Source organism: Rhagoletis zephyria, unplaced genomic scaffold (genome assembly GCF_001687245.7).
Source record: "Rhagoletis zephyria isolate East Lansing unplaced genomic scaffold, Rhagoletis_zephyria_1.1 Rzeph_scaffold_00151, whole genome shotgun sequence".
Taxonomy (NCBI): domain Eukaryota; kingdom Metazoa; phylum Arthropoda; class Insecta; order Diptera; family Tephritidae; genus Rhagoletis; species Rhagoletis zephyria.
The window spans coordinates 286,453-305,414 of record NW_016157235.1 but is presented as its reverse complement, the minus strand read 5'-3'; the positions used below and the strand labels follow the sequence as shown (position 1 = coordinate 305,414).

At 35.8% G+C, this 18,962-nt stretch overlaps 1 protein-coding gene across 11 annotated transcripts in view; it reads left to right on the top strand.

Annotated features, from left to right (window-relative positions):
• The window catches only part of Syt1 (Synaptotagmin 1), a 388,134-nt gene that overhangs the window by 123,665 nt on the left and 245,507 nt on the right, over positions 1-18,962 (top strand). For all 11 annotated transcript variants that reach the window (XM_017639446.1, XM_017639397.1, XM_017639432.1 and 8 more), the window contains 2 exons: positions 8,385-8,579; positions 8,660-8,836. In XM_017639446.1, coding sequence (XP_017494935.1) covers positions 8,385-8,579; positions 8,660-8,836 — 372 coding nt within the window. The remainder of the gene's footprint in view (positions 1-8,384; positions 8,580-8,659; positions 8,837-18,962) is intronic.

Here is an 18,962-nt window from a genome sequence, read left to right as displayed (position 1 = left end):
ACATGATCAAGTGAATTGCAGCGGAATAGCTGCGCTTGATTGTGTTGGCATAACAAAAATAAAATAGTGGAAGAAATCAAACGATAATTTACAAGGCGAACTTAGCACGGTGCATAGGCAACTGGCTGAGCCAGTGGGATCGTCGGTTCGAAGCCTACTGAAAGAAGTCTGATGAGGAAATGTGGTGATTTCCGAAATAGCTATCACTTCTACCATTTTTTCAAATTATTGTTGCTTTTCCACAATAAATTTTTATTTAGAAACGGCCTCGAGCTCAATAAATATTGTTGAATATAATTGTTATAAGGCCAAAAAATAAAATAATAAAATATTTTAAGACATTAATTTTCACATATAGACCTTTGAATATCTGCGAAACATATTTGAAATTCTACTACCCAATTTTTAGTGGCCCATTTCAGAAAGTTTGACTCAATATGATATGGATAAGAGAACATCGTATGATATGACATCACATAATATGATATCACATCACATGATATCAAATGGCATGACATCACATGATATGACATCACATTGTATGACGTCATTTGGCATACCATCACATGATATGACATCATATGATATAACATCACATGACCTGACTTCCCATCACATCACATAAAATCACACCATATCACATCGCATTACCAGACATCACATCAAATAACATCTTATCACGTCATCACACCTCACCTCATCTAGGTGCATATGTAGATAAAGGCAAAGATATGAAAAATAGAAACAAAGATGAAGACCACGGTAAATTACTTTTCTAAGGACAAAGGGGATGATGAATTTGTATATATATGGAGAATAAAAAAATAAATATCGGGATAAAGGAAATGTATAAAAATAAAGATAAAGACAAATAGATTAAGATAAATGTAATTATAACGAAAAGGGTATAAATAGGTATAAAGATAGAAAAAGATAAAATACAACTTTAAGCTTATAACATTATATTAACTAGCACAATTTTCAGATATGTAACGTAAGTTTCACTTCTCCAGTCCAGCCAGGCGCACTTATTTTTTTCGAAATAAATTGAAATAAATTCTGTTATAAAATATTTAGTTATCGAAAATTATCAAGTTACTGAAATCATCGAGGGTTATCCATGTTTGTCGAGTTATCGCAACGTGTAGACCTATTCAAATTGATCAAAGTTCATTGAGTTTTCGAAATTTATAGACACAGAAAATTAGTTGTCGAAATTTACGGGTAATTAGTTATACAGCTAAAAAAATTTATGGGATCAGCGAAATTTGTCAAGCTAATGAAATTTATCAAGTAACTGATATTCATAGCATTATCAATATTTATGGGGTTAACGAAATTCATCGAGCTATCGTATTGAGTCGAGTTACTTGATCTTGTCGAAAATTGTCGATTTTTGTTTTGAAATCTTCAAAATATATCGAGCTATCGAAATTTCAAGGATATATAAGTTTATCGAGTTATCACTGCTTACCGAATCTTATCGTGCTACCAGAGAAATTGGTTGATAGCTTTCGAAAAATATGGAGCTATCAAAATTAACCGAGTAATCGAAATTTATAGAGGTATCCAAATTTATCAAGCCCTACACCCCTATTGCAAGTGTCGACTGGCAGTAGATAAACGACTCTTAAGCGATTATCGATGCTATTGTGGGTGTCGCTTAATCGCTCAATTAGCGACTGTGAATACCTTTTAATCGCTCATCCTTCTATTGCTGTTTTTTAGTCGTTGGAGTTTGCGATTATAAAATTTACATAAGAAAGTGTTACTATAATGGATAAAAGTTAAGTCAATTAAACTGGAAGTTGTAAAAAATTGTGAAATATACTTATGTATGTATGTGTCTGAATTACAGATCAAAAATTGTAAGCAACAAAAGGCAACTTGCGCGGTTGGTCGAGCTGATGCAAGAGAATGAGGACATAGGCAAAGGAATTTTCGGAAAGAGTAGGGGCGGTAGCTCCGCTTCTATTGTGAAAGATATGCAATATATCTTGTGCATATAACTCCGGCTACGTCATCCACAGTATTTTTGCGCAGAACCAACATCAAAGTTTCCAAAAAATTGCATAAATTATTAATCAACTAGTGCTCGGAAATTTGAAATCTTTATTTTAAATTTAAGTCTAATTCTTTCACTACACTTGTATGCTGAAGTTTTTAAACTCGGGTCACGCGTTTGGACACAAATACCCAACATCATTGTACAAATAGCTAAACCGTACCGTATTTCTTAAACTTCCATAAAGTTTATTAATGAGGAAAACAGCTTTTCCTGCAAATCCTGTAAAACCTACAACCCGTGAAGCATCTGGAACGCAACTTCTATTCATAAACTTCACATATATACATACACTTCATCTTCCAACTCCAAGGGATCCGACGAATCTCGCAATTCCCTCCTTGCTTTAGCCAACTCTACTAATCTATTAGCTTCCATATCGTCTTCCTCATCACTAAACCATATTTCAACCGTATCAATTTTTTAAATTTTATAATAAAAGCAATTATTTTAAAAATGATGTAAATGAAAAACTAAAGAAACAAATGTAAACAAACAAACAGCTGTATACAATTCAGTCAACCATTCACAATAGTATACATTTTTATCGATCAAGTTACGCAATAGCAAAATAAAAGACGATCGACTCGATCGACAAATTTCTATTCTACTGCCAGTCGACACTCGCAATAGGGGCCCTGGAAACCCAAAGTCATCGAGAATTATCGAAATTAGTCAAGATATCGAATTTTGTTGGGTTAAGGGATTTTAGTGTTTTTGAACTTCATTGAATTATCGATATGTATCAAATTGTCGACAGACTGCAATGTACCGGGTATATTCCAAGTCTCGCCAAAGACCTTCAAAGATATAAAAAATTGAAAAATTGCATTATAAGTTAAACGACATGCTAAGTTATGAAACCTCTCCAAGGATCTTAAAAACTAGAAAAACAGTCGAATTTCGACAGTAACTGGCACTCCTAGTATGTATGTACTGAAATATATTCATCTACATGTATAAAATTCAAGCTAAAGTATGCAAATTGTTTGTGTTCTTTACATTACAGACTGGCCGGAATTAAATTTGTTTGGCATAAATTTTAAAAAGGAAGTTATCATTTTCAAACTTGGTACATATGTTCTCCATGTTATTAGCAAGTTATGTTAAAATTTTTGGGCCGATCAGATAACCCATATATAACGTTGCTTTTGAACGATAACCTTATTCAAAACTTTGTTAAAAATTACTTAAACCCCTTTAGTGTGACACCCTAATTGTGATACATATTTAAATTACCTAATCGCCACAATTCAAGTTGAATTTGCTTGTTTAAACATGTGGCGACCCTTCTAAATATAGTTCTGAATAAAGCCTTTCAAACGTATTTCGATTGATACCAATCTTAAATATTCAAACTAAAGATTTCTTAGCACTCTTTCGTTTCGACTTTTCAAGCAACCCTTATGGAAAAATAAAAATGTTTTGTACATCTATAGGCCAAGCTCTTGACGCCTTATTTTTAACCGACTTCAAAAAAGGAGGAGGTTATCAATTCGCCGGAATATTTTTTTCCAACCGATTTCGAAAATTCTTTTTGCATCGGAAAGGTAGTGTCTCAGAGGTGGTCCCATACTAATCTGATTTAGATCCGATCATTGGATTATATGAGATTTGAAGTAGGTTTTGTTTTTTGCTTAAAAATTACTTGTTTGCAAATTCAACTGTAGAAATCTGATGTCATTAACAAAAAATTCATATGTATATATAAGGTAGTAATTTTTAAAAAGGCGGCAACCCCGGGGACCGCATCCTTTCTCTTTGCCCCTCATTTTTAGTCCAACTAACTGTGAAGATATTATAATTTTTAAAATGGTGGCAGCCCTACTAAAAAGATAATACATTATTGGACATCTAGCCAATCACATTCATTTGACACCTCATTTTCTGTAATCCAACGAAAGGTGCGGATTTTGTAATTTTTTGGACAGATGGGGACCCTATAGAAATTTTCAGGCCAAAAGATAATACATACCCCCTTTAAAAAATTTTCACAAATCCGTTCAGTAGTTTTTAAGAAACTGAACTGAACGAATTTGCTTTATTCTATGTAAGGACGATAGATTTCTACGCGTACTTCGCTTAAAATGTTAAATTTTGGAAAAGGGAGCAACAACGAGCAAAAACTGTTATTACTCAAATAAAATCTAATTATTATTAAGCATTTTTTTATACCCGAGCGCACTTGTGCACAAGGGTATATTAATTTTGTTCACATAACGGTTGTTTGTAACAGCCAAAACGAATCGAGATAGATATAGACAAATGTATACATAAATGATCAGGATGAAAAAAGAAATCGATTAAGCCATGTCTGTCTGTCCGTCCGTCTGTCCGTCTGTCCGTCTGTCCGTCTGTCCGTGTACACGATAACTCGAGCAAAAATTGAGATATCTCAACGAAATTTGGTATGTAGGTTTCCCTTAATCCAAGGTAGGTTGGTATTGAAAATGGGCGAAATCGGACTTTAACCACGCCCACTTCCCATATAACGGTAATTTCCAGAAATACGAAAACTGTGATATTTTAGTAACTACTGATAAATAATTCACTCAAAATTGATATTTACTATAATTTTCGACGAAAAATAAGAATATTATAAATTTTTGGAAAATGGGCGTAGCCACGCCCACTTATGGTTACATGTGTTTATCTTAGGAAATACAAAATCTTCGATAAATCAGTAAATATTGAAGCTAATTTATTCAAAATTGATGCTTGCAACAATTCTTTACCAAGAAATACGTTTATGGTAAAATTTTTGAAAATGGGCGGGGCACCGCCCACTTATGATCACATATATGTATATCGGTAACCGTTCTACCAATTCGTACCAAAATTGGTGTGGTTATTGTGCTTGCCACATGAAAGCAAAGCATTGAAAATTATTGAAATCGGACTAAAATTACGGCCGCTTTTCATATAACGGTAAATTTCAGAAATGCTTGAAACCTTAATATTTCGAAATTGAAGGACGCTAATTTACTCAAAATTGATACACCCCGGCTTACCATCTAGCGGTAGGTTTCGGAAAGGTGAAAAAACATATATATAATATTTGCGCCGGGTATTTAATGTTCGGCTCCGCCCGAACTTAGACTTTCTTACTTGTTAATATTAGTTCGCGTCATAACTTGTCAGCTTGCTAATTGTACTCCGCGGGCCACAAAAATATTGTTTAGTATTTTTCTTTAAATATGGACTACAAACACATTAAATAACAACAAACAAACACACACACTATATGCACTTTGACTAATTATTATTAGAAATACCTTAACCTCTGCTTTCCATATCTAACTTTGTTTATTTATATTAACGCAACCTTTCACAAGCTCATCACATCTGACTAATAATTTTGCACCAATTCAGACAAAATAGCAGCTGATCATACACGTGACTTTGAGAGCGCACTGAAAGCACAGGGTTGGTGCTTCAAATCTGTTATTTGGAAATTTTCTTAGTCGACATATGTACTTTTATCAGCTATTTTTAACTGATATCAAGAATATATTGCTATAAAAATCTTGAATTTATACCAAAAAAAAAATCCAATTCCGGCCAGTGTACATTATATGTAAATAATTTTGTACCTGAATTAGAAAAAAAAATTTTCATCTGCAATGAAAGTTTTTAGCCATTTTTTTAGCCAAAAGCTAAAATGTTTAGCAAAGTTTAGTCACTTTTAAAAGCGAATCTGGCCACCACTAAAATTTGTCGGTGGCAACACTGTCCAACATACACAGCTGCAACTCGCTCAAATTTTCTCCCTTTCCCCCGGGCTTTGGCATCCCTCTTCATCAAGCCCCTGTAGCCCGCAGAAGTGCCCGCTGCCAGCACAGTACAAATGAGCTGAGTTTGCCCATCTATATGTTAAGCCAACTACAATCAGGCGCAGCTATTCCGCTGCTTTTGATACTTAGGGCCGGTTACTCAATGTCTGGTTAACACTAATCTCCGTTTAAACATCATTATCGACGTGTTCGGCTCCATGCATATAACATGGAGTGGGTAACGTCGACAACGATGTTTTACCGGAGATTAGTGTTAACCAGACATTGAGTAACCGGCCCTTAATCATGCGGTTGTTGGTTTTGTTGGTGTTTTGTTAATCATTATATTTTTAGAATGTTTAACTTTTAGGTGTGCTCATCCAGTTTTTTTGTTTGTTTTCTATGGCCTTATAAAAATCATATTCAACAATTTTATTGAGCTTGGGGCCGTTTTTAATGAAAACCCTTGTGAAAAAACGCAGTAACTTAAATTTTAGTAGAAGTTATAGCTGCTATTTCGGAGATCACCACATCTACTCATCAGACTTCTTCACTGGGATACGATACAGCGACCTTAGCATCCAAAACCAGTACTCTACTTACTTAGCTCTACTGAGCTAAGTTCCTCACGTAAACTGTTGTTACTTTTCCCACTTTTTTCATGTGTTAAGCCCATTTCAATCAAGGCCAGCTATTTCGCTGCTATTTTCACTTGATCATGTGGTTGTTGGTTTTTTGTTAATAGTTCTATTTTTAGAATGTTTAACTTTTAGGTGTGCTCGTTCTTAAGTTATTTGTTTTTGTTAATTTATGGCCTTGTAACAATTTTATTGAGCTTGAGACCGTTTATAATAAAAATTTTTGTGGAGAAACAACCAATTTAAATTTAAGTAGAAGTTATAGCTGCTATTTCGGAAATCACCACATCTCCTTATCAGACTTCTTCATTGGGATTCGATACAGCGACCCAAGCCAGTAGTCTACCCACTGAGCTGAGGTTTCCACGTAAACTGTTGTTGCTTTTTCCACTCTTTTTCATGTGTTAAGCAAACTATTTTACTTTCCTTTACCAATATCCCGATCTTTGTCTTCATTCTTTTCTTCATCTACATATTTACTCCCACCTTTGTCATTATCAGGGCTGGCAAAAATATGCAAATTCTTGAAAAAGCTTAATCTGCGTATTTTTTTGGAAATTTTGTTGGTTTTCTCATATACTCGACTTACGTGCATATTTTTGCATATTTGGAAACATTTCATATATTTTCGGCGAAAAAGAGACGATAGGTTCGTGAAAAAGGGGCATTCATGCATATGTTTTTTATAATCCTGCTACCAGCTTGTATGAATTCGCCTTGATACAATGCAAGTATACATACATACTACATACTAATAAAGCTAGGAGAGTTTATTAAGGCAATTTTGGTAGTTTCATGGTAGGTATAACAAAGTTTCAAACAAACGGTTTGACATTATATATTACAAAAAAAAAACTTGAAAGTATTTTGGCCAGAAGCCTTGGCTATACCACAATTGCTAATATTAGAGATATTTAATTTTCGGGCTCCGCAACTAGGAGTGAAGATCTATCGAAATACTCCCAAGCAGGATTCAGTTTATTTAAATTTTGTCCAACTACATACATCTACGGAAGTGGAAAGGAGTTTTTCGATTTATTCAATAATTTTAAATGACCAGAGAAGGTCATTTCGATTGATAATTTAAAAAGCATGTTATTTTACACTGTAATTCCGAGATTATTGAATAAAAATATTGTAAAAATTAGATAAAGGCTCATTGATTTAGCATATTTAATAGCACATTCTGGTGATTTATTGAGCTTTTTATGGCGCATATTTTCAGGTTTTTCAGACATATTTTTGCCAGCCCTGGTCATTATATCAAGTATTAAATTTACATTCGTCTTTGTATTTATCTCTAAGTTTCTTTACATTTATTTGAGTCTTCTTCATCTACATATTCAAATTTACCTTCATCCCTGTATTAATCTTTACCTAAATCTTGCGATTTGTACATTTTGCAGTCATAGAGTGGTGCTACCTAGTAATTTTGATCGAGAATGACTTCAGCTCGATAACAACTTTTCTATAAACATACTAATATGAAATTTGAGTCATTTTGCGCTTATATAATTCTTTACACCTTAGAAGTTTGATTTAGCCGTAAAAGGGGTGTAAAGAAAACATGTTTGCCTATCTATATATAAGATTTACTAAAACAAGGTTTCTTGGGGCCTGGTCCGGCACACGCCGTGCATGGTCATACATACATTTTTATTTATTTACATATGTAAACAAACATACATGTACATATCTATTCCAATTTTTTCATACATACATATGTACAAACATTCACAAATATTCTTATTAATACTAATAATCATATTTTACTCTTATATCGCTGCTCCAAAAATTTGCAACCTACTGGATTCCTGGACTTAACTTCATACTTTCTTCGAACATTTTTGTATTGTTTTTTTTTCATTTTTCTTTCCACTTTGCTCTTTATTTGTTCTGATATAACAGCTCGAATATGACTTCAACTCAAACAGCCTTGCGGTCACCGTTATACAAGCTGAAGAATTGCCAGCTCTTGATATGGGCGGAACGTCGGATCCATATGTTAAAGTTTATCTGCTGCCTGACAAGAAAAAGAAATTCGAAACGAAAGTACATCGCAAAACGTTGAGCCCCGTCTTTAATGAAACGTTTACATTTAAGGTGATTTTTACATTTCTATTTGCAAACAATTTTTATAGTTTCAGTATTAAATATTATTATTTTCAATTTCTCTTGTCTAGGGCTTACCTTATGCCGATGCCATGAACAAGACTCTCGTCTTCGCTATCTTCGATTTCGATCGTTTCTCCAAACACGATCAAATTGGCGAAGTTAAGGTACCACTCTGCACTATTGATTTGGCGCAAACTATAGAGGAATGGAGAGATTTGGTCAGCGTTGAAGGTGAAGGCGGACAGGTATGTGATACTAACGATACTAACGTAGTGTTGACAGCCGTTGAAAGTTTATTTAATTTTTTACTGTCGTAAATTTTCTATTACCTTAATTATTAAAGTTTAATACGACTTTTTACTATACATATGTATGTATGTTAACGTAAGGATGAACAATAGGCATAAGAAATTTTTGCGAAAAATTGTACCTATTACTCGATGCTTAGAAATAATTAAAGACAACAAAAATAATGTTTTTGTGTCAATTTGTCAAAGAACCTCCCGCAGGAACACTTTTAAACTGTCCACTTCAGTTTAAATAAATTTATTTCAATTAATTTTTAAATACGCATTTATAAAGGCTTGTATGCATAAATCATAAATTTACGCGGCATTTTTTAGGTACAAAATACTTCCTCAACCACCTTAATTGTTTGTTCTGCACAAATTTTACTACCCTGCTGGTTAACAATAGCAGTTTTCTCTTTTACCCAGTGCCTTAAATAGCAGTTGTGTACCTATATAAACTGAAGGACAGATTTGTTAAGGAACTCAAAATCATTTTCATGAAAGCGGAACCAAACATTATACCATGCACTGCATATTAATTGGAAGCAATTAAGCTTTAAACTTTGGCAAGTTAATAAAGGCTAAAATGGCAAGAATCGCTCTCGTATGTATGATAACGGCTCTAGGTCGACGATAGTAGTAGTTACTGTGACAGCTAATTCAGCAGCTAGTTTTCTAACATTTTAAAAATTCCTTGAATATGTTAGTCAGCCTTGTGGTGGTAATTATTTTATCCAGTTTCGTGTTTTTTTGACCTGCCTACCCATTTTTCATTTAAACAATGTAAATATGATGACACTAGGTTAATGTAATCCGGGAGGTTGTTGAAAAATTTTCTTAAATTGAAATCATACCTCGGTTTTATGTATATGGGCGAATCAAGCGAGGAGTCTACCGCTTAAAAAAAATAAAAGTCCTATATCTAACATATTTATAGGCCGATTTGGCTGCTTTTTATAATATACTAGCAGACCCGGCGAACTTCGTCCCGCCCAAAATTTATTTTTTTTATTGAAACATTTGGTCCAACGTTATCGCCAGCAATTCACGTACACGTTTGGTTTTGTGGATATGCCTTCTATCCTCCATTGCCGTCTTAAATAACCTGACGAAAGCATTATACCGTGAAGAAGTCATTGCGGCTCGATAGTGAATCGTCGTTTGAATATGTATAGTATAGTTGGTGGCAATTTCCAAACTGGTGAGAATCATTGGTCCACATTCTGTATAGTCACCGTAAGGCAAGGATCACAATGTCTCTGATGGTTGGTTTAACGGGAGTAATTTGACTTTGATATCTGGAGCCTGCGAATCGATGATTTTTAGCAATAACTCGGCTCCAGCGCCACTAAAAAGTATCATTAAAAAATTATCATTAAAATCGTTTCGGTCGTTTAGGAGGAGTTAAGCCACCAGATTAAATCTTTTACATACTGACACTCTTCGGCATTTTTTCTCATACATAAAAACTCTCACGCATTCGTTTATACGGAGAAAATGCGCAACATCATCAGCGAAAAAATTCTCAAAAATCAACGGTATCTCACAGCCATTAAAAACTTGCACTTTATGATACTGAAATTGAGTGAACTACAAAACTGCATACTCAAAATTTGGTGCCATTTGATACAAAATGAACTACATTTCTATAAAAATTAACAAAAAAATGTATTATGAAAAAGAACAGAACACTGTATTATGGGTGTATATATTTACAGATAGATAAAAGTTTCAAAATGTTTGGAAAGCGCCACGTCCCTTTTCCAGTAGCCCCAAAATCTCTATACCAATTTCCAGGACACTACCACAAATACTTTCAGAGATATACGGTATGAAAAATTCGATATGTATGGGTGATGCCACGCTCCTTTAATATATCGAAAGTCTGCAGTAGGTGTCCAAAATTTCAAAAAATCGATTCAGCCGTTCGCGAGATCACCTCTTATAAAAAGAAGGAGCTTTTCTTTATATAATTAGTGTAGGTAACACAGGCCAACACCGATTTTGATGCGGCAAATGTTGAAGCGTTGATAGGCTTTTTTGTGCTAATTGAGAATACGTAAGTATAAAGATTCCATCAGCTCCAGATTTTGAGAGAATGTGGTGAAAGTGTCAAAAAATTGCTTTTTTGCAATATTTGAGAAGCTCTATCAATGAAACAAAAGGTGATTGAACCTTCCACTTAGGCTTAAATTAAGGCGGTTACGATTAACTGTTTCGTCAGATTAAAATTAATCATGATTAACTGTAATCAGATTGAATTTAATCGAATTAACTAATCTGATTAAAAAATTAATCGATTATTGCCAAAGGTATGCTCTATACACAAGTTTTAGTTCTTTCCCACAAATACTTCAGAAATATGTATGTAATATGAAAATTCCAATTTGTATGGGAGGGGCCTTGAGTTATCGAATTACTTTCAGTCTAAGACCATCCTTGCGAAATCCGTAGTAAGTTTACCAAATTTAGTTCTGATCGGGAAACCGGTTAAGGAAGTAGCCTATTTTTCAATCCAGGTCATAAACCATCTGTGAGCAAAATTTCATTTTCAAACAGGTGTTAATTCTTAAAAAAGTAGCCTATTGTCCACTGTAGCTCATAAGCTATCTGCTTGCTAAATTTCATGCAAATCCGTTCAGAAGTTTCCGCGTATTAATTTAATTAAACTTTGTTAGCAGGTGGCAACTCTTAACAAAGTAGCCTATTTTCCTACCTAGCTCATAAGCTACCTGTGTGAAAACTTCCATGCAAATCAGTTCCCTCATTCCGCGTATTAATTAAATTAAACATTTCTAACAGGTGGCAACTCTTAAAAAAGTAACCTGTTTTCTAACCTAGTAATAAGCTATCCGTGTGCGAAATTTATTGCAAATACGTTCAGTCGTTTCCGCGTATTAATTTAATTAAACTTTTTTAACAATTGGAAACTCTTAAGAAAAATAGCCTATTTTCCAACCTAGGTCATAACCTATCTGCGTGCAAACTTTCATGCAAATCCGTTCAGTCGTTTCCGCGTATTAATTCAATTAAACTTTTTTAACAGGTGGCAACTATTAAGAAAAGTAGCCTATTTTCCAATCTAGGTCATAACCTATCTGTGTACAAACTTTGAAGCAAATCCGTTCAGTCGTTCGCGCATATTAAATAAATTAAACTTTTTTTAGCGGGTGGCTACTCTTAAAAACATTAGCCTATTAACCAATCTGGCCAATAGGCTATCTGCGTACAAAATTTCATGCAAATCCGATCAGTCATTTCCGCGTGATGATTTGCCAAACATCCAAAAATACAAACTTTCACATTTATAATATTAGTAAGATTTAATTAAACTTTTTTAGCAGGTGGCAACTCTTAAAAAAATTAGCCTATTTTCCTACCTAGCTCATAAGCTATCTGTGGAAAATTAAATTAATTAAATTAAATATTTCTAGCAGGTGGCAACTCTTAAAAAAAGTTACGTATTTTCCAACCTAGCGAATAAGCTATCCGTGTGCAAAATTTCATGCAAATTCGTTCAGTCGTCTCCGCGTATTAATTTAATTAAACTTTTTTAACAGGTGGCAACTCTTAAGAAAGGTAGCCTATTTTCCAACCTAGGTCATAAGCTATCTGTGTGCAAACTTTCAGGCAAATACGTCCGGTGTTCCCGCATATTAAATAAATTTAACTTCTTTAATAGGTGGCAACTCTTAAAAAAATAGCCTATTAATCAATCTGGCCCATAGGCTATCTAAGTACAAAATTTCATGCAAATCCGTTCAGTCGTTTCCGCGTGATGATTTCCCAAACATCCAAACATACAAACTTTCACATTTATAATATTAGTAAGATACTGGTTATGTAAGCAGAAGAATTTTTGTCAAAAATGGTCTCGTTCGGTGGCGCCAGGGTCGAGATATTTTGAAAAACCGTATTTATGCTCCGATTTGTTTCACATTTGGCATATTTAGTTAAATCGTAGTAGGAGATAGATTTGCAAAAAATTAAACCGGTGGTGGCGCTGATGTCAAAATAAAAAGTACGTTCGACATAAAATGCATGTTCTCACCCCGTTAAAAATCCTTTCAAGAACAGTATTAACAAACCTTTTTCAATGGAAATTTTAGTAGTAGTAACGTAACGTAAATTTTAGTAGCGTAGCCAGGTAGCGTCACGCCAGATAATTCAGCTGATTAAACAAAGCAGACAAGATTTTTACATTTCAAAACATGGAAAATCAACGTTAAACATTTCCAATATTACTACAAAAGCTTTTAAACAAATAGCCTTGCTCAATTCGCAGAGTTTTGCAAATTTGTAATCGAAGTGAAAATATTTTTAAGTCGCTACTACCAACATTTGTATTTTGTTTTACTGAATAATGGGCTATTTAATTTCTATGCAAATCTAGAAAACCCTTTTTAAATTTTGACTTTTTTTCTCTTTTTTTAACATCTTGTCATACGAGCGTCACGTAACGCCAGTTTGGAAATACCCACATATAAAAACTCATTGCATCATACCATGTAGATTTAATTTTTCCAAAACAAAGTTGAAAAGTCATATGCCTAATGAACAAATTTAACTACACTAAACAGATTTTTAAGTGTATGTACACTAGGGTGGTCTAAAGACAGTAAAGTCGGAATTGTAATGCTCTCACCCCCTAGGATTGTTCTATATCGAAAAAGTATACCCCTATTTTTTTAAAATCAAAAAATATTTAGAGGTCGCTCAAAGCGCTCAAAGTATTCCATGTTTTTTTATTTGGGAAAAATTAAATTTCTCGTAGAAATGGTATAGAATTCTTGAAAATCAATATTTTTCGATCGGAAAACTCTGGTTCTCTTCAGGATACTTTCAATAATAATACCCAATTGTTTATTTAACCTTAAAGCATACAAATTCCGACTTTACTTTTTCACATGCATTTTTAGACCACCCTAATGTACACACAGAAATCGGCTGGCGCGCATAGAGCAGCAAGGCAGAGAGAAGTGAAGCTACGGGTGTTCGCACAGAATGATGCGAAGCGGTGTTTTCAATGAAAATAGACTGAAATATATATTTACATATGCATGTGTGTATGTGATTCAAAAATAAGCTGTGCAGAATTTGGTTGGAGTATGCTAAAGGCTCTGTTATGCATACTTGGCATTGCATGCACTGCTATACCATTTTTACGTAGAAATCAAAAACCAACAGACTTTTACGTATGTAATGCTGTGCGTTGGGTAACCGCTTACACGCGAAGCTCATTTAACAGATTCCTTATGTGACAACTCTCAAGCAATGCCAAGTATGCATAACGGAGCCTTAACATTTAATATGTGCACGGCACATTTAAACATGTAGAAAACCATATGCATTCAGGTAAAAACGTTGTATACAAAATAAATGAAAATCTTGAACTTTGTACTTCTGTATTATACAAAAGAACTCTACTGGATTTTTTCGAATTCGTCGTTTCGTCACTTAGCCCAATCATTTTAGATTTTTTCAACGAAAAAATTCCGGGAAAAAATTTTTTGACGCAGTTAGGTGTCTCCTGTTTAGGTGAACACAAAATCAAAATTTTTCCCCCAATTGCGATATGGGAAGTGTCCGCCATCTTGGATTTTATGTTTTTTTACGATTTGCGCGAGAATTTTGCACATCTCGCGAAAAAAGGTAAACAAATTTGTTGAGAATTCGATTCCCTACAATTTCCATGTGCCTATAAATTCTTTTAAACAATTATTTATTGCTAATAATATGCAAAAAATGCCCAAAATTAGGCAAGTGGCGCTTTTTCTTCGAATTTTGAGCAATTTCTATTTGAAGTAAGTGGCACATTTAAATGGCAAAGTTGTAGAGGACAAAATTTCAAATAAATACATTATTTACATGGGGGTTTTTCAAACCAGGCCAAAACGATAGAGGAATCTGACCAGAATGTGAGTTCGTGTGATGGCAGATCGAGTTGGGATCGAATTTGCTTGATTAGTTTGAAGAGAATGACTGCTCCATAGAGTTCTAAGCGAGGTAGACTAACTCTCTGTAAGGGTGCAAATGAGAGGATACTTGATTCTCGCTGTGGTCCACCCTGAGGTAGACACAGGCGCAGAAGGCCTTTTCGGATGCGTCTGAGAATCCGTGGAGTTGGATATTTTTATTAAGGGAAAACTGAACCCATCGTGGTATCCGGAGTTCTCAGATGGCTTTTAAGTTTTCTTGAAATGCGTTCCATTTGTGAAGCGCGCCGGGATTGACGGTTTCGTCCCAGCCTGTGCCTTCTATCCAGAGTTGTTGGAGTAACATTTTGGCTTGGATCATCATTGGCGTTAGCCACCCTGCCGGGTCGAAGAGTTTGGCAACGGACGACAAAATTTGTGTTTTAGTGGCTACATTAGAGTCTGGAAGAGGATCGATGGAGTATGAAAACTCATCATTAAGGGCATTCCATTTAATTCCGAGGGTTTTTGTGGAGCTGGAATCTTGGAACTGGAGGAAGTCTGCTTCTACACGATCAGATGTGGGTATATTTTGGAGTATTCCTTTGTGGTTTGCCGTCATTTTCTTTAATGGGAAACCTGCTGATTTTAGTGCTGCAAATACCTCATTCATCGAAGTGAGTGCCGAGTCGAGATCATGTCCGCCTGACAGTATATCGTCTACGTAAATTTCTTTCAGTAGAATCTTAGAGGCTTTTGGGTGTTTGTCATGTGAGTCTTTAGCTAGTTGGTGCAGGATTCTTATAGCTAAATATGGTGCGCAATTGACACCAAAAGTCACCGTTTTTAATTTGAAATCTTCAACCGATCTTTTTAGGGGTTCTACGGAATACGATTCTTTGGAAATCTTGTTCCTCTGGGTGTACGTAAATCTGGCGGTACATTTTCTCAATGTCACCGTTGAAAACATATTTGTACAGTCGCCATTTGAGGATAACGAGCATTAAATCATTTTGAAGTACGGGGCCCGTGTGGAAGATATCGTTTAGAGAAATGCTAGAGTGAGACAGTTTGGAAGCGTTGAAAACTACTCGCACTGTCATAGTTTTACTATCTGGCTTTAGAACTGCGTGGTGGGGTAAGTAAAAGGAAAAATAATTTCCATCACGTAAAATCTCTTGCGATGCTGTGGGTTCTATGTGATCTAGGGTCAGATACTCTTCCAAAACTTTGGTGTACGTTTGCTGCAGGTCAGGTTTTCTTTCGATGCTCCGCTCGATACTGTGGTACTGTTGTTGAGCTGCAGGTCTTGAGTGTCCAAGTGCAAGCGTGTCTGGGAAGGTAGTTTTGAAGGGGAGTTTTACTACGTAACGACCGTCATCTCTGCGAATTGTGGACCTTTCGTAGAGGTTTTCGCAAAATACATCGTTGTCGGTGAGAGTCGGGGTTGATGGTACTTCCTCCTGTTCCCAGAACTTCTTTAGTAGATCGTTGAGAGTGTCTGTGTTTTCAATTACCTGGGTCGTGAATGATGAGACGCGCTCTGTTACTGGGCCCCTCAAAATCCACCCAAATATTGAGTTTTGGGCTATTAAGCTTCCACCGACATTGGTTTTTAGGCCTATAGGATCTGCTAGAGGGAGAGATGAGTATTCTTACAGTTCAATATATGTAACTTTGAACGATGGCAAGAAATGAGTGAGTTGCGGGAGGATTATCGCGTTTCTGGTTATTTTCATGCTTGCGTCAGTAGAACAATTGGTAATAGCGCATATTTTGTTCGCATTTTGCATTACGCGGCCACCCATTCCCATAATTTCATAATTAGTGGCTTTGTCGGGAGGCCAAGCAGTTTTTGTATGCGAAATGCTATGAAAGTTTTCTTGAGACCCTTGATCTATAAGAGCTTGATTTGTGAATATTTCTCCATTATGCAGGATTGAGTCTTTTGCGGTAGGAAGTAGAGTTTTTTCTCTACTACTCGCGAAGTGTGAGAGGGTTTGGTTTTGTTGAGAGGACGAGTGATTTTGGTTTTGTTGAGCGTGTTTTGAGGTTGACGCTCTGTTTGGGTCACTATTCGCTGGGGGTGGAAGTCGCGCCTGATTCGTTTTTGGCCTTGTGCCTGTATTTGCTGTTTGTTATTTAGCGAGGTAATGGAGAAGAGAGTGATGCCGTTTTTGGCAGTAAACACAGGTAAAATTGCTATGACACTCAGTTTCTGAATGGGAGAAGGCTAAACAGTTCCTACAATAGGGATTATCCTTTATGAATGTGTTGCAATCCTGCACTGAGAGCTCCTTGAATTTGACGCAGTTCATCATAGAGTGGTTGGAGTTGCATAGTTTGCAAGATGCCTGCTTTTTGATCTCAGCGTTAAATGAGTGGGTTCTGCTTTTATAGCTGACGGAGTTATTGTTATTAGGGGTTGATGAGCGAGGAGGGTAATTTTGGTTAGAGCCTTTGGGTTTATTTGGCCTATACGTACTAAGTCGTTCTACAGAGAGGCAACTCCTTTCTTGAGTAGAGTGATTGTTCCCATAACCCAAGAGTGTCGTCTGGGAGTTTTGAGGGGCAGAGGTATATTAGCATAGGGTCCCAGTCTTTTGTGGATACACCATTTGCATTGAGGGTTGAGAGGCAATTGTTGATAGTGGTCTGTATTGCCTGAATTTTTTCCCCATTTTCACTATGAATGGGTTGAATATTAAAAAGGGTTTTGAGCTGGTTGTCGACGAGAATCCTGCGATTCTCGTATCGAGTCTTTAAAGCGTCCCTCGCCAGCTCAAAGTTGTGGTCGTTAAGTGCATAATTTTTAATTATTAGTCCAGCTTTACCTCGAGTTTTTTGCCTTAAATGATAAAGCTTCTGGGCTTGAGAGAGTTTGGTGTGATTTATGTGCACCGCTGTGAACATGTTCCTAAAAAACGGCCAGTCTTCATATCCTCCGCAAAATGTTTCCGTGTCACAAACAGGCACTTTTAAATAGTTTTGGGGTTCGGGTGGCGCTGGTACTGGCGGAACGCTAATGTTACTGGCGACCATCATGTCGGGTTGGCGATGGCTAAGTAACTCGTTGATGCGCGTCCTGGTACTGATGCACGTGTCTACAGCGGTGTCGTATTTTGCCTCGCATACCTTACTGGATCTCTCGTCCGAGCTGCTCATGTATACCGCTTCGTACGAGTTCTCCACCCACGACAAGTGTTTGTTGAGTTCCTCCAAGTAAAGCTTGAGACTGGCCTCCGAGTGATCTGTTTCGCAAATCTTCCACTACTTCGCGCCATATTTTTCAAGCTTAGATTTTTCGAAGAGGAATTTTTTCTGAGCTTTGGTAAATTCCTCGTCGTCAGTTTGGGACTTTGCCCGTGTTTTTGTTGGTGCCTGTTGAGGGGGCTGGATGGAGGCGGTATCTTTTTTTTTTCCTCGGTCATTTTAATTTAATTTATTGAGTGCTCCTTCTAATTAGTTGGGTAAATTTTTTAAATTGAGTACTTGTGAAAATTTTGAAAATCACTGTATTGTCTCAGCGCGTCTGAGCACAATTGAATTTATTGCGTGTACTTGTTTTGCTCTAAAACAATTAAATACAGAAATAAATATATATATATATATGCGCGGGTACCTGCACTGAGATTCGTGCAAAGATGTATGTACGTATTTTGATATGTGAACGCGGGAGCAACGTGAAAAAACAAAATCAAACTAATTTGCCTATTATACAAAAGAGTAGGTATGTATATGTGTGTTCCTATGTCAGCTGTTTGCTGTAGTTTGGCGCTTAGATGTGAAGGGCTATTGTCCCGCGTATGTAAGAGTATATATGTATATTAGGGTGGAGTGAACATTTTTTTTTTTGAAATCGCTTTTGGCAGACCTGTAGAAAGTTGCCTTTCTACCCCAGAAATATGTGTGCAAAATATTATTTTCCTTATCGTATGTTTTGAGGTGCCCCAACGCCATTAAGTTTTGAAAAAAAAATGATACATTTAGAGGTGCCCCCAACATTATAAACTTAAAGAAATTCAAAATTTCTTATCGAAAAACACTAAAGTATAATATTGACAAATTAACGCTAAATCATATTCTGTGTCTTCCCGTTGGCAACAATTTGACTTTGAATAGTGCGCGGATAGGTGAGGGAGAAGAGGTGATTTCTCTGCACTTGT